Source organism: Mchenga conophoros, linkage group LG7 (assembly GCF_057382185.1).
Source record: "Mchenga conophoros isolate Kocher_MC1m ecotype Shallow Benthic linkage group LG7, M_conophoros_male_GT1.1, whole genome shotgun sequence".
Lineage (NCBI taxonomy): Eukaryota > Metazoa > Chordata > Actinopteri > Cichliformes > Cichlidae > Mchenga > Mchenga conophoros.
Window position 1 is genome coordinate 38,763,584 of NC_140532.1, and position 24,273 is coordinate 38,787,856.

The 24,273-nt window shown below is 37.9% G+C and overlaps 1 protein-coding gene across 1 annotated transcript in view; it reads right to left on the bottom strand.

Moving 5' to 3' along the window:
* Positions 1 to 17,422: 17,422 nt before the first annotated feature.
* Positions 17,423 to 24,273, bottom strand: part of galt (galactose-1-phosphate uridylyltransferase) — a 42,536-nt gene continuing 35,685 nt past the window's right edge. Inside the window, exons 10-11 of the mRNA XM_085279173.1 lie at positions 18,190 to 18,344; positions 17,423 to 17,769 (exon numbers count right to left, since the gene is read on the bottom strand). Of these exons, the coding sequence (XP_085135299.1) occupies positions 17,719 to 17,769; positions 18,190 to 18,344 (206 nt within the window). The 3' untranslated portion in view covers positions 17,423 to 17,718. The remainder of the gene's footprint in view (positions 17,770 to 18,189; positions 18,345 to 24,273) is intronic.

The window sequence follows — 24,273 nt, forward strand, 5'->3', positions numbered from 1 at the left end:
TTATTTTCATTCAAAGGCTTTATGATTTTTCCTATAATGGCGGGCCGGTCTCTAGTCAAAATGCCCGGGCCAATTTTCTGTCCCAGTCCAGCCCTGTATGCAGCTCATCTGCAGTCTGGTGTTGCCTACATCTTCCTATTCAGAAGACAGAATTTCTGAGTTCTGAGTACAATCGAAAGCACCACGACTGCAGTTTTTGTGTTGGATGTAAAAGGCGCACATGACTCTGTGACGTAGGCTAGAATCATGGCAGCAGTCAATGACGGTCCAGGCGTGGGATTTCTCTCGTGGAAATATGCATTATACATTATATTTTCCTTTCTATTGGTAGGTGGCACAGTGCACTTGTGGCAAGTAAGCAAGCTAGAAGACCGGCAAAGTTATGGAAGAAACACATTAACAAGAGAATTCTGAGTAAAACCAAAGTTACTTTCCCTAGTAACTAGTTACTTTGAAAGTAACGAGTAACTTGAAGTAACTGAGTTACTTTTGAGAGAAGTAACTAGTAATCTAACTAAGTTACTATTTTAAAGTAACTTACCCAACACTGCTAATGACTTTTTGGAATAACCACATGCGGGGCCATATTCATTCAATATGCATTTTTTAATTGTCCTTGTTGCCACAAACAACATAATTCAGAATGAAATTAATTAATTACATTTAATTACAGCCTTTTTCAGATTTTGTTCATTTACTGTGTTTATCCACTTGAACGCCATATAACCCTAAGATAACCTAAATCTAGTCATAAACCTAATTTCTCCACCTCCCCTTATCTAACAGTGTTATAAGCAAAATGCTTTGGGGGGGGGTTTGTCTTTCTAAAACTGATAAAAATTCAAATTGGTCTGCACAAAAATAAACGTACAAGAGCTGGTACTTACTCACACACAAACACTTACCCATGGTTTCAACTTGTGATGATCAGCACCAATAAAACAACTTTGGACAAAAGCCTGAAAATAAGTGGAGTAGAAATGATTAGAAATTCTAACAGAAGCTGGCATAGTGAGTGTTCATAAAGTGAGACAGTATGAACAGCAAGCAGCCTTACTTCATTATCCTCGGTCAGTGTTCACCAAGCTGTGAGATCCAATATAACCCAGCAGCTGTCATTTTCTGTCATCTACAAGACACACACACACACACACACACACACACACACACACACACACACACACACACACACACAAAAGAACCTAAATATATAAACAAAATACTGCCACTCTAAACACACAGAACTTAACTTTCTAGAACACGCTAATATAGCTTGTTATGAATACACACACCTTTTCCTTGACTCTCTGCAGAGTCTTTGTAATGAGCACCCAATTAAACAGAAACACATACACGCGCTTTGCCTTCATCTAAGTTGATGGGCTCATCTTCTTTTTTTTCAATCTGCTTTGTTCTTAGGACACCAATTACCGTCTTTCCCCCTTGTCATATCGACCAACTAAAATTGGTCACACAGGGTAAATAGGTTGTTATTGCAGTAATTACATACAGTAGTTATAATTCTCTTCTCACCACTCTTTCTGTCAGTTTTCCACTCTCCTCTGCCTTCACCCCTCGTATCCACTCCATCATTTTTTTCACCTCAATCTGCTACTTTTGTTTTGCTCCCATCCTTATATTTCCCCTGTCTGCTTATTATAAGCAACTATGGTCTTGTTTTCCACAGAGCCAATGATTGATAGCCATGTTTTCAGGCAGTGTATTACCTTTTGGGTCTATTGTGTCTAACAGCGCTGATGCTTACACACTGAAGCACAACAAATCTAATGTAAACTTCAAGCTTAACTCTTTCTTTTTCTTTTTTACATTTTTGACCCACCACATTCTTCATTTCAGCATTTTATTACTGGAGTAATTAAAAAGGAATCAAACACCATAAACTGTAAGTCATCGAAATATGGTATGCATCGCAGGGTACTTGTTGTTTTGTTCTGCATTTTATTTAGATTTTTTTTATTCTTCTTTATTACCCTCTACAGTTTGCAGTAACAAAACAACACAAAATAGAACAGAAAAAAAGCAGTTCAATGTAAATTGCGTCTTGCTAATAAGAGGTATCTGTCAGCTGCCAGGAGCCCCACTTCAGATTTGATCATACACACCTGCAAACTTAGTACAACAGCTCCACAATACTGGTGGGCCATGAAGGAAAAGAATGACATCGGTGCTAGAATTTCAAAACAACAGCAGCTAGACTGCTAAAGCTTTTAGCCTAGTCTGTCCAAAGGACATTGTTCCAAAAGTCTTGTTGTTTGTTCAGATGCAACTTTGCATACCTAAGCCATGCTGTTTTTTCCTGGCAACCCTTCCAAACAAGCCACACTTGTTCAGTCGTTTTCTAATTGCACTGTCACGAACTTCAGCATTGAATATGCATTGAATGAGGACTGTAGGATCTGAGATGTTTTTTTGTCTGTTTGTTTTCCAGTTTTTGTAAGCAATGCATAGTCTGACCTTAGGATGGAAAGGTTAGCAGCTGTTTTCCACTTGTGAATAGTCTTTCTCAATGTAGAATAATGAGCTTCAAGACCAGTGGTGATGTCTTTCCTCCTTGGCAGTGTTATTGACCAGCATGTTTTTATATAGGTGGTCACACTAGCAGGACTATGTATGCACATATCTGTAAAGTAACACGTTTTTTTTTTTAAGGTTTTTTAAAGATACTTAACATGGTCCTGTGCTGTGTACAGAAGATCAAACTGAGAAATGTTATTTCAACTAAAAGTTCCACCTATCAGTTTTTGGTAGGCTATATGAAGTTACTCTAAATAATATTTTGATATTTTTAATATTTTAAATATTATTGTAAATTTTACTGTAAATTTGTAAATTGGTATCAGCATCAGTAGCTACTGTAAATGAGTAATTCTTGAAAATACCAGGTAAAAACTGATTTGTATGATTTACATTGTTGTAAGACATGTACACTCATAGCACATTCTGTGAAGTGCCATTACTGTGAAGTTAAAGTAAATGGGGTAACTTGTGGGTACTATATTACAATGTGCATAGCTTTTAATTGTCCTTCTTTCTGAGCTATTATTATCACTATGTATTAGATTAATTCAGTCAAATAATAAATATTTTACAAAGCGTTGCTTATATCTTATATAGAGCACTTTAACAGTTTATAGTAATATTCTCTTACTTTGAGAATATTAATACAGATCTTACTGGGTTTCTGGTGTGCATTATTCCTCAGCTCTACCAAAGGCACCTTTAAAATTGCCTATGAAATCTATGGAAGATTGTGGTTACCAGCAGTTGGTGGTTGATTATCTTGGACATCAGGGTGGTAATATCCCGGCTTCAAAATCCCTTAACCGCTACTGTAAAGATTGAGCGTTTTAGGGCTGACAGCTCGATATTTGGAATTTATTCCAGAAAAAAGGTGGTGATAAACTCAAAAGTTGCTTCTGTCATCTGAAAGACAAAGAGCTTATCATAGATAGATGTAAGCAGATCTCAAAACTTTCCAGTTTTGAGTTGACATTAGTGTCTCCAGTCACATTGACATATAACTCTCACACTATATGTCATGGGCCATCCGCTATATCATGTAAATCCAGACATATCATATAAAAAAATAAAACACAGATGTATTTGTTGAGCTTTAAAAGCTTTAAAAAAAAAACTAATGCATAGACAGACAGATAGATAGATAGATAGATAGATAGATAGATAGATAGATAGATAGAAGTGCAGCACAGCTGCACTTGAATAACTGAACTTACCGTACAAAATATTACAAAATGGGAAATGTGGCTTTTAAACACTCTCACTAACCATATTAGTTTTGCAGCAGGAAGCTGTTTCAGCAAATGATACCTGTGTTTCCTCTGTGTTTTTCTTGTTCTTTAAATCCATGTGTAGCATGTGCAGTAAGTGGTTTGCAGTCATGCTTTCTTAGGTGAACAGTTTTATTAGATAAAACCCATTTTCCCACAGACTGAGAAATATAGTAACAAGCTCTCTAGAGGTCTATAAAAGTGGAACCGGGGCATCAGGTGACAGAGTATGGGCTGCTTTTATATACTGTAAGTGATTCTTCCTCAGTGTTTTAAACAAAAATCTAAAGGAATACTGCTGAAGACCAAATCAAAGAGGTCCACAGTGTGTTTACATGTGTTGTACCAGAAGGAATAACATTAACAGTTTCTCTGTGGGGGGGGAATCATTTTTATTGATGTTAATCAGTTTTATTAAGCTATTCTTTTATTTCTGTTGAAATGTTCAATCTTACTGCCAAGATTAAATTACATGTAAACTCAAGTGCTAATTTTTACAGCATTGTCAACAGATGGCTGGTCTATGATTGGATTATATTGTCAAAGAGAAAATTCAGACATGCACTGCATGGAGATTTAGAGTGCTGTGCCAGGCAATATTACTTAGTATTTCTGTGCTATGTGCCATGTACAGTATCACTACTACCAAGCATGCCTATTATCTGTGGACATTTTCCCTGGCACAGTCCACTATTGATATGAAAAAAGATATACAGGCTGCCATTTTTTTTTTCAGCTGTCTGGGATAAATGTTAGCTAGCGGTGTCATATACAGTCCACAAAGATACAATGTGAAGTCTGGTGTGAGACACTACTGAACAGACTAAAGGTCATGTTTGTCTGTTTTGGTTTTTCAACCACTTTTTACTGATATATAAAAACGTGTTTTTTACAAGGCATCTAAATTTTAATTTCTGTTTGGACTTTGCACAGCACTTAACCTCCAACAAAGGTGAAGTTGCAATGTGAAACCATAAAAATATGCAGTAAAATATCAGTAATGTAAAACTGTAGCCTGTTTATTTATTTATTTTTCTTTTAGCTCATTCAGCATTTAGGTGATATTTGTCATTTTACAGGCAATAACCTGTTAACTGTGCTGGATGCATTGGATGTGGGGGTTATGTCTGTGATTGTACCGTGAAACATGTACAAAATTGTATCTGTGCAATGAATATGATGTACTTAAGGATATGATTAATGCATGCATCAAAGTTGAGTCCAGTAACTTCTTTTGAAGTCAGATCAGTCTAACAAACTATTCACATTAAGGATTAATTCACTGGCCATTGCTTAGTTGTTTTTTGTTTTTCTTTTGTCATTTGTATGATTTTTTTTTTTTTTTTTTGCTTCATTTTGGCCACTGAAAGGAACATATTTATGAACTTATTTTTGCTTCCATGAAATTGTATCTAGAACACCAAACTCCAGCCCCATATTACATAACACGCTTGCACATATGCAAATAGGGCTGTGCGATATGACCAAAATCTCATATCCCGATATAAGACATCTATTGTCCGATAACGTTATAAATCACAAAAATGTAACATTTTCTGTAAATTCTGTGAATCTCGGCCAGCTCGACTTGCATGAAGTGTTTCCAGCTGTGCGTCATGTAGCTGGAGTCGAGTGCTTTAACCGATGCATGAAACTATATATTTTTAGACATAAGTTGTAAAGGCCACCGTTTTCTTTTTGAGTATTTATTACATGGCGTGCTGCGGGGAAAAGCCTGTTCTAACATTTGAGTCTAAGATTTATTTTTTTAGCACCTGACGGCTCTTTTTTGCTTCTCATCCGTAAATACTGCATACTATTTCATGTGATTCAGTTTATTTTGAAAAGTCTCAACAGGTTCTTGAGTTTTATTGTGAAAGGTTTATGTGGAAAATAAACAAGCGAACAGCGATGGTTTTACCGTCGTTGTTGCTAACCACAATGCATAAAAACAGGCGCTTGTCTGTCCGAAGTGTGGTTATATTAAATATAAGAGAAAGAAAGAACTTTAAGAAATGAATATAACCACTACAGTGACCATCAAAACAATGAAAAAATATTACTGGAAACGTTTATTTTGCGACACCACGAAACAAACGATAGCGTAAAATGAAACGGTAGATGTTTTTATATCGTCATCCGATATATATCGTTATATCGAACAGCCGTATATGCAAACTTTCCCAAGTAACAATGATTTACAGTTTGAAATCTTAGCAAATTCTCTCTTTATGCATGTTGTTCTCAGCCTCTGGCTTTTTGGTGAGACCATAAATAGGCTCAAAGAATGAGCCAGATGAAGATCATGATCAGTTATGAACAACATACGGTGACTTAAACTACTTAGCTACTGTAATGCTTCAATTTTCCTCACCTCTGACTCAGTGAGGTTGTTTTTGTGAACCTTATCTTATGGCTTTTTCCAGTTGGCTTGTGATTGATTGGTAACAGCCTGATGGAGTTCAGTAGTTAGTTACAAGCTGCTGGCAGGCCAGATGGCTGCTAACTGGCTGTTGGCTGACTCTCTGTGCAGCCATCAGCTACTGTCTGACTATGTGGCTAGTTACCTGCTGTTGCCAGGCTGCTGTGGACGCAGACTTGCTCCTAGAACATTGATTGGCTTGTTCTTCTGTTGAGGGATTGTACTGGTTGTGCAAAAGTCAGAGTCAGACCCTGGAAAGTAAGTTGTTTCATGGCCACCTCTGCACACTAACTTGTTGGGATTGTGTCAATACAAAATATAGAAACTATGTTCACTCAAGGCTCATTTTTAACAAAAAAAATAATTACATTCAGGTGTCATAGCATTAAGTTACATTTGATGAGAAGCAGAAAAATAATAGTAGAGATAAACTGCAGACATGAAGGCAACATTATCATAACTTTTACTACAAGATTGATGAGGACACTCTAAATTATCCTGTAGATGTTTACTAAATATCTCCATTAATTTCCCATGGTAACACACACAGTAAACATAGGAATTTTTATTATTAAATAATTCAGCAAATCATATTCTGAATGAGCTGCTGTGCATTTGTGGCAAAAAAGTAGCTGTTGCAGTGCTGATGTTAATGTTTGATAAGCCAGAAACATTAACATAAAGAAGTCCAATCCAGACTTCAGAGGTTGAAAATGTTAACATTAACTGTATCTATTGACCACAGTCTCTCTGTTGTAATTACTGCAGAGTACAGGACATGGTTACCTCAGTTTTCAGTATATTTGTGATCATATCCATCCAATGGGCAATGACAATGACACCAGAAAACAAACAGAAGAGTGCTGGGGCAGAGAGATTGGACTTGAGCCAGCTAAAGTAGCAGCAGCATCCACGGCAACTAGAGCAGCACCTGGCTGAATCACTGGAAGCTGCAGCTTCACTCTGTTGGGCAACTTAGTTTCTCTTCTGTGAAGTGAAATCACAATTTGGCTAAGGATAACTTGCATACTCAGAGTAGTCTTTAGGTTTTAAGGCAAGTACACACTCAAAGTCTGCCAGTAGTCAGTGATATGAAGCGAGCAGATGAAGATGCTGTGGATCTGGATTCCAACAACAGTTTGCATATGAAATGTGCTTGAAAAAGAAGGGCCTGGTCAATGCTGAGGCAGATGATGCTAAAAATCATTTGGCAGTCATTTTTTCCTTGATGTGTCACAGAGCCATCGTCTGGTCAAAACGTCAGTTGATCTAAGGCTTTTTTGGGTTATGATCAAACAAACCTAATCACATTTTAATCAGACTCAGCTTTGCTTTATTTTCAGCAAATGGAAATGTTTTCAAATACTATTAAGATGTGAAAATGTTAACTATTATACATTATTAGTGTCAGAATTTAGCTTAAATAATTATCTGCTAGCATGCAGAAGGTTGGTGTAACAGAAAAGGATGCAAGACATGAGATGGAGGCAGATGATCCACTGTGGCGACCCCTAAATGGAGAAGCTGAAAGGAAGAAAAAAAAAGCTGAAAGCATGAAAAGAACTGGCAATTTACAACAATGGTAAAATGTTATTGTAAAAGTGTGTGTGCGTGCATCTTTGTGGCAGCATTGGATGTTTCTAATGCTGCAGCTGTGTTGATGCTTTGTTCGGAGGCGAATGCACAGGCATACACAGTCCCCAAGGTCTGCCACTCTGTCCTGTACTAATCACTGATGTCTATTCACCCTCTTTGTTGCTGTAGTTCCCTTTCTGTCCTTCTTCCTGCTCTTCCTTCTCTGTTCTCCTAATTTTCTTTTTAGTTTCCGTCCCTTTGTTCTTCTGTCTGTTCTCCTCCACATTCTCTGGCATATAAAGCTTCACCTTGTTGTAATTGCCTGCTCTGTTTTCTCTGTTTGGGGGGGGGGGGGCTCACATATGGACCATCTTTCAAACAGCCTCTAAATAAAGTACACAAAGTTGTATCTGTTTCTTCTTCATACTATACTATAATAAGTATAATATTTACTATATATTAAGATATATAAATCTCTTACATTTTAAATAAATGTCCTTCATACCTGCAGGTAGATCAGTTATTGCATTACTTTCATTTTTTTTTTTCTTAAATACACTCAAAAAACAATCAGAATTAGTCCTGTAAAGCTTTTAGATGAAATATACTTGCCTCTCCTCCAATTAGTGTCACCCTGTACTGGTGTTGGTCTGTCTAGACAGAAAACAACAATTATTTGATTTTAATGCAAGTCACATGAGAATTTGACATTTAATGCTGTTGTATAAAGCAGAAATAGGTAGTTCTATTAAAATCAGTAATTGGCGACATAATGTCACACATTCTGAATTTGACTGGGATCACTGGAATATCAAAATACCGGCAATAAACAGGGGTGTTAAATTGTTTCAGGGTGAATCTTCTTCACTTTTTCACTTCACAAGACCATCATACTTCATCTCTCTATCTTGTACATCTCTGATAAGTTATGAAAAATAATAACATTAGGAAGGTATCAAGGTGAAGATCACCATGTGCACAGATGTGTTTTTCTCTCTAACACCATCTGTGGCTGTGTGAAAATACTGTGTTGACATTATTCAGCAGGTCAAATGTTTGCCTAATATCCCAGTGACAATTTCACATAGTGAAGGCTAGATGTTAGGTGGAAACATGCTTCACTACACTTCAAAGATTAAAGTGTGAGCAACATAGAGACACAGGACAGCCCATCCTCCTACAATGTAAGAAGGTCAGATCTTTTCACAAACTTTCCAGAGCTGATAGTGAGAACTGATTTGTATTTAGGAAGTAAATCTGCCCCCTAGAGAGGCTTAAATTAGATTTCAGTAACTCGCTTTGGTAATAAAACAAACTCTACAAGACAATAAACGAGACAATAAACAACATGGAGTGGCCAGTGAGATAACATCCACAAACTGTAGCAGCAGTGGGCAACACAGGTCAACAAGTATTTGTTTAACAGTGCTTGAAACACCAGGATAAAATACTTAGTTTGTTTTGTTTTCTTGTAGCTCAGAGGCACAGAGGCGGATACAAGAAGTCATACAGCGTTCAATATTTCCTATCTTGATTTAACTAGAGCTCAGGTTATTACTTGCAGCCTCTCAGTGTGTTTGTGTTTCATTATCTACTAAAGTAACTTTTTTGTAGGATCTGATGTTGGAGGAGGCATATCTGCCTCCTCTTTAGATCTAACCAACCCTCCATTGCCCACCTCCTACCCCCCTAGTGGTATATGTTTTTGCCATATCTCACAGGTGTTTTTTTTTTTGTTTTGTTTTATCTATCGTTCCAGTTTTATTTATCACTTCGTCGATCAATTTGTTCTTAATAATGCCACATTGTTTTTTCTGCTTCATGTTTTGGGGTCCCTAGAGATGGTCAGAAAGTCTGTGTACATTAGTCCTTATTCTACCCACATATTTAAAGTGAGTGTAAAGATTTAGGAATATAGTAGTGGATTAATCCAGTTAATCTTGCAAACACACAAATGAACTTTATAATCCAACGCCCATCTCTATGGCTTTATGAAGTGGAGTTAAGGGAGACTGGGTCTGTGCTGAGCTGCAGCAGCTAATATTCAGTTTCTGAAATCCATCTGCTTGTTAATTCTCATGGCAGCTATGAAACTCCTCCAGAGCCAAGTGGGGCTATTGATCGTATCTGTTTCTCTTGTCAATGTTAAAATAAAAAAACCAACAATAACACAAACAGCTGCTTAGTCAGCTCTCATACAGATGAATTATCTATGTGTGTGGGAGGAAAGGACAAAGGCAAGTATAAAGAAAAGGAGGATAAAAGGATGAAGGTGATGATCAAGGAAAATGAAAGAAAGAAAGTGAAAAGTCTAAAGTTAGGGAAGAAAAAGCAAAACTAACTGGAAAGAGAACAAATGAGACTTGTGACTTTTATAACACCACCCACAATAACCTTTAATAATAAGGCTATAGTATATCGTTGACATCCATCCATCCATTTCGTTCCACTTATCAAATTCAGGGTCCAAGGGGGTACTAGAGCCTATCCCAGATGCCAGTGGGCGAGAGGCAGAGTACTCCTAGATCCTTGACGCAACTGTTGTTGTGATTATTTGGTGCTATATAAATTAAACTTAATTGAACTGAACAGGCCACCAGTCTATTACAAAGCTAACACTGTGGAAGGAAGCCGGAGCACCCAGAGAGAACCCATGCAGACGCGACGTGAACATGCAAACTCCAGCCAGAAGTGCTCAGGAGTGGACTCTGGACTTTCTTCCTATGAGGCAACAGTGCTAATGTTGCCCCGTATTGTGGTCATATATTAAAAAAAATCAATATATGAATAAGTAAAATAAAAATTAAAACGTTATGTAACACCTTTAGATTCAGCCTAAAAAGTAATTAATGGTGTTTTCCAGTAGTTTACTATTGTGAATGCAACCAAAGGCTGAATCATCATCAGTTTGTAAAATAAAATGCAAAGTAACTGGGTGCAGGTAGCTCACCAAATGCCAAAAAAGCTAATGCAGAGCCTGTAATTGGAATCTTCTCCAAGGCCTCTTGGTGTATCTTCTTCTTCCCTGTTTTCCTATCTTCTCTCCACTGTCCAATAAAGCTAAAAAATAAAGTGCAAGTGCACTCACTGGTTACTTTATTAGGTGCAACTGTTCAAGTGCTTGTTAATTCATATATATAATCAGCCAAATGGCCATATTTAGGCATATAGACAGGGGAAAGCTAAAGTTTAAACCAAACAAGAAAGGTGATGTAACCCACTAAACACTGGATGTCGGATAGACGTGCAGATCAGACCGTTGGGTCCGCTGGTCCACGACCAATTCTGTATATCTATACAATGTCTATACAATTTGGACTGCCCAAAATTACTTCGTGCAATGGAAAGTCCTTTTGAATGTGGCATGGTTGTTAAGGGGGTTTGTCTGAGTACTTCAGACACTTTTGATCATTTGGGATTTTCCTACACAGTCAGTCAGAGCCAGTTTTCTGGGGAAAATAACACCTTGTTGAGGTCAGAGGAGAATGGACAGATTGCTGATAGGAAGGCTACAGCAACTTAAATAACCTCTTGTTACAAGCAAGAATGTGGAAGAGCATCTCTGAATGCACAACATGTCAAACCTTTAAGCAGATGGGCTGCAGTCTGTGAAGGTTCTCAGTCATCCAGGTAGTCTAAGGCAGCGGTCTCCAACCCCCGGGCCACGGACCGGTACCGGGTGTGAAATGTATGGTTTTCAGGGTTTTTAGCGTTATTTTGTTATCGTTTTTATCGTTAACTCAGTTTTCCTCTGTCTTTTCACGTGTGTTATGAATAAATCGTATTTTTTTCTGTACTGGTACTAGTTTTATTTTGTTGTATTTATCCACGACACCTTAAAAGCCGGTCCGTGAAAATGTTGTCAGGCATCAACCGGTCCGTGGCGCAAAAAAAGTTGGGGACCGCTGGTCTAAGGAGTCAAAGGAGCTTGGATTGGAAAGAAAAACGTCTGGACTTCTTTAAGTTGCTTGAAGACGTTTCACCTCTCATCTGAGAAACTTCTTCAGTTCTAGGGTCAAATGGTGGAGTGCCCTCCCAAGAGGGCCATGGACCCCCTAATGATCCTCTACCTAATCAGACGAGCCAAGGTGTTAAAATGGGTGTAGGTCACAATCAGCCAAAGCCCCACCCTATCATGTGATTTCCTGAGGTTGGGCTACAGCAGCAGAAGACCACACTGGGTATCATCCAGAGTTATAACAACATTTTTCCATTCAAAAAGTCTCAGATCTAATCTGAGATAAGCAGCTGTGATCTCGCTACGTGCTTCCAAACCAGCATTTCATCTCGGAGAAAGCTATCCAAGAGAAGTAAAGCAAGTGTGTAAGTTCATCTCTGAATGTTCGTAAAGCATTTCCACATTAAGCTTAACAACCAATATATGGAGCGACTGCTTCTTCTCTCTCCCTCCCTCTCCTGTTGCTACTTCAATCATGAAACTGATCAACGATCAGCTGATTGACTTTTCTGTCACAACTCCCGTCTCTCTTGTTTGTTTATTTTATTTATTTATGTACTTTTGTACACTGATTCTGCTGCATCTTTTCAAAGCAGTGTTTTCATTGTCACACTAAAAACTCCCTGCATGCTGTAGAAGCCATCACTTTTTGTTCATTTTCATTATGGCAGCTCTGCATGGCTCCGGGACCCAACTGTGAAAGTTTTCAGCTCTGTTCGAATTCTGTTGCTGGTCTGATCTATGTATTTATTTCATTTAGTTAATCGTTTATTTATTTATTCATTTCTGTATTTTTAAGACCTCTAAGGCAGAGATAAGTCACTGTATGTCTGAAAAACTTTGACAGAGCAGAATTAGCTAGAATTATTCATTCAGAATTATTAATTCAGAATTAATATTAAGAAACTTAAATGAGATGGACACACAACAGTCTTTCTGTTGTGATCTTTCCCATGTTTCTTTTCATCATATTTATTCAAATAGCATTTTTTTTAACACTGCAAATCTTAGGCAATAAATAAAGAAGAACTGCATGGGTTTAGGAACCGTGAGAGTTCTCAGCTTTGTTGTTGACCTGATTTAAAATTAAGCTTTAAGGAACAATAAATAAATAAATAAAGGTGAAAATACAATGAAAAATGTAATTATAAGAAATTCCTTTTCAGTTAACAGACATGTCCCTTATGTCTTGACTTTCCTTTATCTAAAACAAAAGCTTCTCGGTAGTGCAGTAAGGGCGACCTTTTAATACATCTGTAATACAGAAATATGCACAACAAAAGACTCAACAAAGTGATGAAAAGCATGAAAAAGAGGATCCATATTTATCCAAGGTGCCCAAGTTTGACCACTTTCCCAGCTTTGTCAAAACTGCTAAAACCAAAGTCCATTTTGTCTTTGAGAGATTTATCTTTTATTCTTGTAGTTTATGGGCGCAAAAGACTACCACGTTTTATCATTTGTCTCCTCTGGCACTGCAGGAGCTTTAAAAAAGGATAACTAACAAGTGTCACTGGTGTTAATTCTCAAAATTAATTTGCACGGTCAGTCAGAAACGCCACAAGCTGCTGCTGCTGCCACAAGCCGCAAGAATAAAAAGCTGTGCAAAGGCATCAACAAATAATTTCCACATGACTTAAGTTCAACTCATACAACTACCAGTGAATCAAAAAACAGTGTAGACCCCCCCCTCCCTCCCATCAGTGGTAATACATACTGTAGTACTATCATTTTGGTTTAATAACCTTTACATTGTACTCCTTGAGCTCCACAACCCAGCTGAGACCATGTTAGCAACAAGCATCCCACAGGAACGTAGAAACTGCTTGCAGAAACATCACTCCAAATGAATCCCAGTGTTTGCTGGTCATGCAGGAAACTGTTTGTTATAATGAAAGCACATTTATAAGGCAATAATATGTCAGAGCTGTGCTGAGCTAAGTGCAAAGGAAACACAGCTGATGTGGTCAGGCACAGATGAGTGGGAGGGTGACATGTCAGAGCCCCATAAAAGAAAAAAAGGGACTCAGACTATAAAATGGAACAAATTGCAGGAACATCCTGCAATATAACAAAATCAAATTCAATAGCCAATAAAAATGAACAACCTTATGTAACAATAAATTGAAATTGTGATTTTTTTTTAGGCTGCGGCCTGTGGGAAGTGAATTTTTAGTTTTATTTTTTCAAAATCTAATTAAGTGACTCTGCGGTGTCCTCAGAAACTGTTGCCACAACCTCCTCCTCATCCTTCATATGTTTTGTGTGTGTGTGCTCTCCTCCTTACCTTTCTATCCCCCTGCATCCCCTTCTTCTGTTTCATCTCAGGATCTACAGCACCCAGTGAGGTGACAGATTAGCAGGTGAGAGACCTGCTCACGCTGCCCTCTAATTGGAGTCTGCTGAGCTGTTAGCGATGTCTGGATTTATTTCACTCTCTCTGGTCAGCCAGCAGATGAGTGGGGAGTGGGTTCCAAATTCTTCAATAAAATCTTTTGAAATAAACTCTTTTGCCAACCTGAATTTGCATCCTAAATTGACTGGTGCTTTAGCCAAAGGAAAGCGGGATCACATTAGAATGCCAAATATGATAGCTGGATCTGTTCACGAGCTCTTTTTGTTGGACTATCAACCTGTGACCAGTTGCACACACATTTTTTATTTCCATGAGATGAATTTTGTTGAGTTGGTGACCCCTTTAGTGCTAACGGCTTGACATTTTTGTAATTTTCCTAAAAATCTGGTAAAGACATGCACCCGATTGACTGCAAGCATCACAAACTTGACATGCATGTGACGAATAAAGAACCTTGAACCTTAAACCAAATCAACACAGTTCTGTGTAAACTATGAATGCCGTTTCACTGTATTCTACTGGGAAGTCATGCACATCTTCCTGATATCACATCCAGTCTTTTAATCAATAATTATTTTGCCTACTGCTTAATTTTTTAAAAACACACAAAATTGTTGATACAACAGGGCCATGCAAATTACAGCCTACTAACCAGATTTCGTTTGGCATCAATAGCTAGCACTGGGAGAACAATTCTCTACCAGAACGCCTGCAAAAGACAAGCGACAACAATTTGGCACAGAAGCCAACCTATCCTCTTTCCTCTGCCAGTAAGGAGATTCACAAGGGTAAGACACAAACACAGACTCCTCTTTGTGTGTGGAGATAGAAAATATATATTGTCAACAAACACACACACACACACACTCAGAGAGTCTCAAAGGAGTGATGAAAGAGATGAGAAGGGGATCCATGGTGAGCCTGGAGGACTGGATAAATATTGACCTGAATGAATGAGGCCTGTCACAGTACATAAAAAGGGTTATACACTCACACACAAGCTCACCAGCAACCATGACTCCAAAGAACCTCTCTGTTTATAAACTACACCTACATCTCTACTGCTCAACCATAAAATTTAAGAAAACCTGGAATCGACATTAATATTTATAGAAAAACTGAAGCTGAGGTTGAGTGGAAGCAGTACAAATAATGAAAGTGATGTGTGTCTGTAGCTGATATTGCTTATTTGACATTGCGTGTGCAAATATAGCCAATGTTTTTCTGCATGCCTGAAATCCACTTCTATGCTTGATTGAGGGGGAAGTAGCTGCTGTATGGATGGAAAGAAAAGCTGATGGAAAGATGATTTTATTTTATCTAATTGACACTGACATTGCTGGATTCATGTTTGATGTTTCCTCTTAAATGCAACAGCATATTCCGGCTGCCAGCCTACAGACAAAAATGCTGCACAGTGTGTGGAAAAGGAGATAAGTAACTCATTAACATAACATTAACAGGTTATGATGTCCTTAAAGGTACCACTCTGGTAATGTGTGATGATATTTGCTTTTGCTTCACTCAGCCATGATGAAAACAGCTGCACATCATCAGTTTTTCTTAGCAGCAAGTGACAGGAAGTCACTTGTTGACTGCTGACAAGTGGGGGAAGGAAGGAAAACTGTTTTGAAGCAAGTTTATTTACTCCTGTGTTGATGCTTTAAAGTGTATGTTTGTGTTTCTGTAGCCAAATTTGGATTCCAGCAGGCTTTGAGAACTCTTGGCTAATGTTCCCCTATGTGTTTAGTACAACGTGTGCTCACCTAGGTACATGGTACATTCTAATTAAAGTAAATGAGTTTGAGGAGCTTAAAAAACAAAGGAAAACAGCGATCCACCATGTGTTGCAGTTTGCTGTGCTTCTGCAGGTTTTAAATGTTTGTGCAACTTGTTAAGCAAGTATGACCCCTTTTGTCTTGCTTTGAAAGATTCATTCTGTCAAACCATATTTTTCTTGGATTTTCATGCTGTTACAGTTTCATGCTGTTGGATTTTCATAGTTGCTGTCGAGGAATACAACATGATTGCATGCTAAGTTTTAGTGAAACTGATACATTTGCTAAAGTGACTTTAAACAGATAAAGAATTGTTTTATCTATGATGCTAAATATCTTAATTAAAATATACTGATTTTCCACCACACTAGTTTAATATCTAATCAGTTCTAAGCACCAGATAACACCTAAAAAGATTTACATTTACTAGGGAAAAACAATTATTTAAACTCCTATGAGTACCGGCAATGCTTTCTGACACTGTTGGGTTCAACCTCTTGTGGATTTGCAGGCACAGACAAACTCCGCTTGCTTACTGCATAATGAAGGGGGAACGCGGCATGATCATGAAACAACACTTTCCCCAGAACACAGCATGTGGCAATTTGTGTGGTTTTCTGCTAATTATCAGCTATTTGGCTCTGTTTTAAGGCAACGCTGATTATCCCAATAAAAAGAAACGTGTTTAGGAAGTAAAGATGAGCAAGTCCCGTTGTGACACTGCAGTAATTTTTTAAGAAGCTGAATAATGAATGTCTGCAATGGGAATTATCGTGTGCAGCACTATGGTATGAATACAAATACCCTGCTCTAATGTTCTGTAGCTACACACTGTGCCATTCATTTTTCTCCACAACTGAAAAAGACCTACAGCCCCCATTTTCAATCAATCATTAATAATAAAACGGGATCAAAGAAGGACTTTAGCAAAGTCATACTCACTGTTGATAAATTCTCTAAGGAGAATGGCAATGTTCACTACTGTAAAGGTTTTGGCTACATCAAAACCAGAAAAAGAGACTGGGAAGGTAATGGTTTTTAACTAAAGCCTTGTCAAAGTCTCAGCCTAAACCAAATCACCCCCCTTACTTTTTAAACAACAGTACCATCTACTGTTATCATAGTGAGAGCACACCTCATTTAACATGTGAAGAGTACAGTACTTACTGTTGTGTTTCATTCAGTAGCAGGTAGAACATTTTATTTCATGAGTCCTCTAATAGCTCAATGGAAATTTGTCCCACATCACCACTGACCATAGATTTAGTATCAGAAAAAAGGATAACTTTTCAGTGTTGAATGTTAAGACGTTATGATTTGAAAAAATAAAAATAATAATTATAATGAAAATAAGAGTAGCACAGTCTTAGACCTAGCCCAGTTTTTCAATACTACTAACAAAACACTGTGTTTGGTTATATTGGAAATGCCTTTGTGGCTGAACACTTTCCAAAATAACCAAACAAATGTTTGTAAGTATTTAACAGAAGGGATGTGAGGAAGGGGAGAATACTGTTTGGAGAGGTTTCACACACATTTTATTTAAAGTCCTTTATTACAGTCAGAAATCCAGTACCAAATTTTGTGCATATGTACTGAAAATAGAAAATATTCACATATTCCTTTGATCGGTGCATGTAGAAAAAGCTTTCGGCCCTGTGTCGGAAATGGTACTTAAACATGTAACTCTGAGACGGGGTTTTTGTCTCTTGCAAATGCCTTTTGTTTTTTTTAAATAACAAATCTTTTAAATACACCTCTTCCAACCTTCACACAGTTTGTTACAATTCAGTGCCTTTCTTGCTCTGGTTTTCATGGATCTATCTGGTTTTATAGTGCTCTTCTGGCAGGTTTCTTAGCTTCTCGGCAGCCTAGGGCAACAAACACAAAGTTATTATGCACTTTGACATAGTTTTTATGCGATTTTATGGAGTTCTATGCATTTTCAAAGCAACAGCATGAATCAGTGGAATCCTGTACTCATGTTTTTTCTTCTTTTGATTTAAAGACATTAGCTTTTTATCTCCAAAATTAATATTTGTAAACATTTGTAAATCAAAAATTAAGGTGTCAGTCCCATATTAGCAGTCACAACTTTGACTTTTAATTGAATATCATTCAGTTTATGATGCTGAGCTTCTCCTTGCAGTAGTTACTCACTATAGGAAGCTTTGAGTAAAAAATAGTTACTATGACATTTGACTGTAGTCTGGATAAGCTCAATGGAGATGAGAAAAATCAAAAGTTCATGTTCTCTGCTCGGTATGAACGCATGTGCATAAATGTATCACCTGTTCAGGGGTGAGATCTCTTTGCTCCTGGGCAAGCATCTCATAACCCACCATAAACTTCTTAACTGTTGCTGAACGCAGCAGAGGTGGGTAGTAGTGAGCATGAAGCTGCCAATGGGAGTTATCTTCTTTTAAATATGGGCCAGTAGGCGCTCCTGGAAAAAAAGAAGACAGAAGAGAATCTTGAGTTGCATTGTGTGAAATGAATGGACCCCGCGCAGCCTCAGGTGGGAGCTCAGCTTTTCAGCTGCTTCTCCACTCCAGACTCAGCTCCCCTCTCGAGCCCCTGCATCACTGAAATAGGGAAAAACTGATTACAGAGTGGCAGCAGCTGCCCTGCCAACCACAGTGGCACTGACCCTCGAGCCCACTGCACCACCCCTCCACAGCAGCGGAGCCAGAGACCACACCCCTGCTACAGATTGAGACTACAGATTATTCAGAAAGATTAAGGTTGATAATGTTCAACTTTTTCCACAACCCTAGAGACCCGAGACTTTCTATATATGCATACTGATGCTTTCATATTGATAGGTCCACAGATCCTGAAGAACCTTGTGTAGGATCAATCTGAAGAATAAGAATAAAAGCTACAAATGGGAGCTGAGTTTTCAGTGACAATATAATGTTAAACTGTTGGTCTGTTGTGGTGAAATTGTTTATGCTCGTTTCTGTGAGAGCCAGTCTGGTCTAGCAGTGGCATGGAAAATCAAGAAGGCAAATCAAAGTACAAAAAGGATGCCTATGCTAAGCAGCCATGAAAAATATATCTGACATATCACATCAAGGGCTTGGTGGAAGAGTCATGAATGCCTGCTCCTTCATATTTTCATGTTAAGACACCATGTTTCAAGTCTAAGAACTGTAATTTTCAAAGGACAGTATGACACTGCATGTTAAAATACATTCACTGGCCTCTTTGTTATGTACAACTTGTTAGTAGGGGTTGGACCCCCTCCCTTCAGGACTGCCTCTGTGGCACTGATTCCACACGATCCTCAAGTATTTTGGTCCGTTATGTGAATGTCTGAGTCCAGGACGTACCAAAAGTACTGCATTGGTTTCAGATTTGGTGACTGTGGAGGCCATGTGAGTACACTGAACTCATTGTTGTTGTCATAAAAACCAGTAACGATGAGCTTTGTGACATGATGTGTTATTGAAAGCAGTCTATCAACACCAACAGCCTGAACAATTGATACAAGATGGGTGGATCTATGCTTTCATGTTGTTCATACCAAATTCCTAAGACCCTAATATACAAATGCTGCAGCAAAAATCGAGACTCATTTGACCAGTGACCATTTTTCCAATTTCCCACCATCTAATTTAATGAGCCTGTGCAAAATGTAGCATTAGTGTTCTGTTCTTAGCCGACCGGATGAGCAGCCAGTTTGGTCATTTCATTTGGCGTTTTTGTTTAGATATTTTCTCTATTTCATACCATTCTCTGTAACCTCTAGAGATGGTTGTGTGGAAAAATCCCAGGAGATCATGAGTTTCTGAAACAGACCACCAGTGGATCATGTGTACCGTATTATTTATTTCCTCAGTGTGCCTGTGAAACTACGAAACAAATAAATACACAAGCACACTCACAAATTGACAAGAGCACAATCAAGAACACTAAAAGGTAAAAATATGCACAGCCAGCTCACAACAAGCTTAACAATCAGTTAACTAACATGGTAAATTAAAGAATAACCCATGATGTAGTGTAACAGAAACAAAAACTTCCCTCCAACTTGGGCTTTTGTGAGGACATGCTTTCTGATTTAAAGAAAAAAGTGTGCAAATGTGCCTCCTGTTGCTGTTCAGCTGGCTTGAGATCTGGTGACTCACAAAAGCAATAGCCTGTAATTACCATAACTTTCATGATCATTCAATCATTTGCACTCATCATGTTTGTCTGCCATTTAATTCTGCCTTTTGCCTTTAATTTGCTACCATCCGCATATGTAAATTCATAAAACTTGCAGAAAATTCCAAAAACATTTGGGTTATTACATCGAGTCTCTAAATCCCCTAAGTGCCAAGACCAACAATACATACTCACTGATTTATGAGTGAAGCATTTAAATAATTTTTTGTATCTTACTGCAAGCTAATTAAGTGATCAGGGAAGAAAAAAATGCAGTGGCACATATCTTTGCAAAAGAAGTATGAAATATCCCTTGGGACATTGTATTCGCAAGGAAAGCTTCTCCTTTTGAGTGAGTTTCCTGACAACGGGGTCTGATCAGACACAGATACAGATGACAGGAGGGCGACATAAAGAAAACTAATGGATGGGGGAGAAAAAAAAGGAGGAACAAAGAAAAGCCTGAAGCAGTCAGATAAAGAATGAATAGAGACAGATGTTCCTATTAGAAGACAATTACCTAGTTTTAAATCGTCTTTGGGTGTGTTTGCTCTGCTGGCATGCGTTTCAGTATATTACTGGGTGCATTATTTCACAGTTAACAAAGTTACAGATATTCCTGGATATGGGGCCACAAATCAGAACAGTTAGCAGTGTAATTTTCAAAGACAAGCAATAACACTATATATCTGACAGATGTTTTACGACTACCATACATCACTGTTACCCTGCATACTGTGTCTGCCTCAATCTGTGTTCAAGTCCTTTACTCAGCCTGGTAATATTGTCTGTGATGCGCTGCACATCTCTCTGCAAGCCTCCTGAAGGAACAGAAAGGTAGTTTAATATAATGTATTATTTCCCAGGTGAATCAAACAGAATCCACCCAGTCCTCCATCTTTCTGTGTCACCACTCTGACACTAATAAGCCCAGCACTAAATAATAAGAGCTGGCTTCTGCCAAATTAACTAAAATAAAGAAACAGCTATAAAGTGATATACTGTAAGCTATGTGCTGTATATATAGAGTGAGAGGTCAGTGTGTTTAAAGTAAACAAAGTTTAAAGTAAAGTTGTTGCCTACGGGACTAGAAAGCTTGGGGTCAGTGATTTAACTATATGTTTAAAATCATATAATGCTTAAAATAATCCACCAAAGAACTGCACAAACATAAAAAATTGAGGGTAAGGGGGGGGGGGAAAGTCCAGGTTTAAATTCAATTGAAATGTCATTGATCTGAAATGAGCTGTCTATTTTAAATATGTGTAAACTGAAGCAATTTTGCATAGAACAAAAGTTAAAAGTATGCTGATGTGAATGCCATGTGGAAAAAAGTACAATGCACCATGTTGATAAAGCATTCATAACTCTCTGAAATCTTTCAAGAGATACAAAACATAGCAGGAAACAGGCAGGCATTTAATCCCCTAATTGTCTGCAAGTACAGAATATGTAAATAAAAACCTGGCTATAGGTTTTTGGCTAAGTGCACACTACAAAACCGAACAAAATATGTATTAGCTTAATATTCTAATATTTAAAGGCCTAATTTTGAAATACTGTGTCTTAATTGTTAAACTGAGACAACTCTCCAATGTATCAAAGTCATTCTGTTTGCTAAAAAATAAAGGTGCAGCTACTGAGTCCCTGCTTACAACCTTCAACACATTGCTTTAACTTGACCTGAGTCTTTTAGACTCTAAGAAATGAAACAGACTAGAAGATTAAAGTCAAAACTTAACACAAGATCTGTGGGATCTTTCACCATAGGCAACTTTAGAGTGCTTCAAAGATTTGATATCAAATAAAATAAAAAGAAGAAAGTGATTCGATGACTGTGTCCTCTGGTGCCCTCTGTCCTTTTCACCACACTGCAGTTTGGGTGGGAGTGTTTCATCTCGCCTTTTAAAACTATCTTTCATGTGGGCTGCCTTGTTCCTAGTGACCTCCTTTAGAAAAAAATGATAGCATGACAACTCAGGTGGTAGGTCTTAAAAATACAGGATTTCATTTTCTGAAACTGATCTGTCAAGAGATATTTATGGACCAAAAACTGGCTCTCTGGAACATAACAGATTTCTGAATTCTTTCTTGACTAATCAAAATAATACATTTTAACCTTGTGTTTATTATTTCCAGTCAGATTGCTATCAAACCCTTCCCTGGTCTGAGGATGCTAATGGAAGAAGACACAAGTCACAACAAAAATTTAAAAAATGGGGAATTACAACAGACCAAATAGCAGTAGAGTTGACCTTTAAGCTAAATGATAAATTTAGCATACTGATATGCTCACAAGGACAATGCTAACTTTATAATTTCATGTATTGAGAAAGGAAAACTGATGTCTGACAGGTACTGTGTCTCAGTATTAATTTAATGTGTTACTTGGTTACTTACTAAATGCAAAGACCAGATGAGACTGATGGGAATACAGTAGTTTTGGTCATCATTAATAAAATATTGATTTTGCCTTCTTACATACAGTCAGTGAGCAGTGAGATTTCCTTTCAGTAAAACAACTCACAGGGCACAGGTGCTGCAAGGATTGAACCAACAACCTTTAGCTTATAAAGGATCACTCTGTCCACTCAGCCATGATAGCACTACAGTCCTTTCTGCCATTCATCACCTCATCGCATCACTGCACTCTGCTAACCTCTGCCCCAGCTTGAACACAATGCAAGGACATTTCTGTGGCTTGACTCACAGTATGTAATGTATTTCCTTTACTTTCTAAAGCACAGGTTACTATCAGCCAGTATATTCACGAAGCACCTCTGTAAAAAGCAGAGAACTTTCTGGATAAAGTTTGAAATCTTGCTTTTGTGTACAAGTTGCTTCTTCACCTCAGAAAACTTATTTTGGGCTGATATTTGATATCCAATATAAATTGCAAAAGTGATATTTTTCTACAGTTCCCACAAGTTTATTTGCTTTTTCACTTTGCTGTTCTTTCATTTCCCTTATGAGTTATAAATTACGGGGAGGTACAAGAAAAATGGGCGCAGCATTGAAATACATGACGGCAAATAAACATTTGTTAAACTGAAAATACAAAAGAGCAGCAAAACATTTAGAAGAGCCACCTGCAGCATTTTATAAATATGTAAATTTATTTCATCACAAAGGCAAAACGTGTCTTCAGTTCCATGCCAAACCACTGTCATATATTCAATTCGCAATGACTTGTAACTCAACAACAAATTCAGCTTTCCTCAGAGGATATGACTGCAGCCCTAGATGCACAATTAATCCAAAGAGAACACTTCGACCCATATCCAATTATGGTATGACAGTGTGAACAGCACAAATCCGACATTTTCAAGTCCGATCTGGGTCACTTTCATATGTTGTAGCTGCCGTCATAGGCAACTCTCGCATTTAAGTTCATTTTATTAGATATGTAAGGTTGAAACAATTAGTAGTTGAAATATTAAGAAATAAATCAATAGTAATTCATGTTTTGTTCATTGGATTTATATGTTTAAATGTGTTATTTTTACTAATTGTGCAATTAGATAGGAACCTTTTCTATAGTTCCGTCTGTTGTTGCTAAGAGGGTATTTTTGGCTGGCACACTCAGCAAGCTAATTGAGACGAGCCACGAGGTTTGCACGTCCACAGTAAGATAGTAAATAGTAAGATAAATAAAAGAGTGCCTTTTTTGGACCTCCCCACGATGTAAGGATTAAAGTTTTATTCCCTTTGAGTGAGGCCAATGAGGTAAATGTTTTCTTTTGTTTATTTTCGTTGTATGTAAATATGCTAGTGTTGCGTGATATTCTAGTGCAATTACCGCAGTGTGAGGTGTAATGTGTATTTTATTGATTGTTTTGTTGGAATGTTTCGCCATATATAATGCTTAGGGGCTTTATTAAGAATATTCATTTAAGTTTGTATTTCTTTTTAGTTCTGACGGCATTGTATCGGCTGTGGTTGGACATCATTACAAGTTAAGGCATGTCGAAGAATCCTCCTGTCCGAAATAAATGTCAGTTAAAACACAAGGAACAAGTTGAGCTTTATTACGACTCGAGGGGAGTAACAGTCAGAACTCAGCCTGCTTCGTGCTGGAGGAGAGAGAAGGAGAAAGAGGTCTGCCGCAGCGGAGCCGAGCGGGAGCGGAGCTGAGCCGAGTGGGAGCGGAGCTGAGCCGAGCCGAGCCGACAGCGCGCCGGGTCACGTGATTAAGCTCGCGTCTCTCTCAAGCATCAAAGACG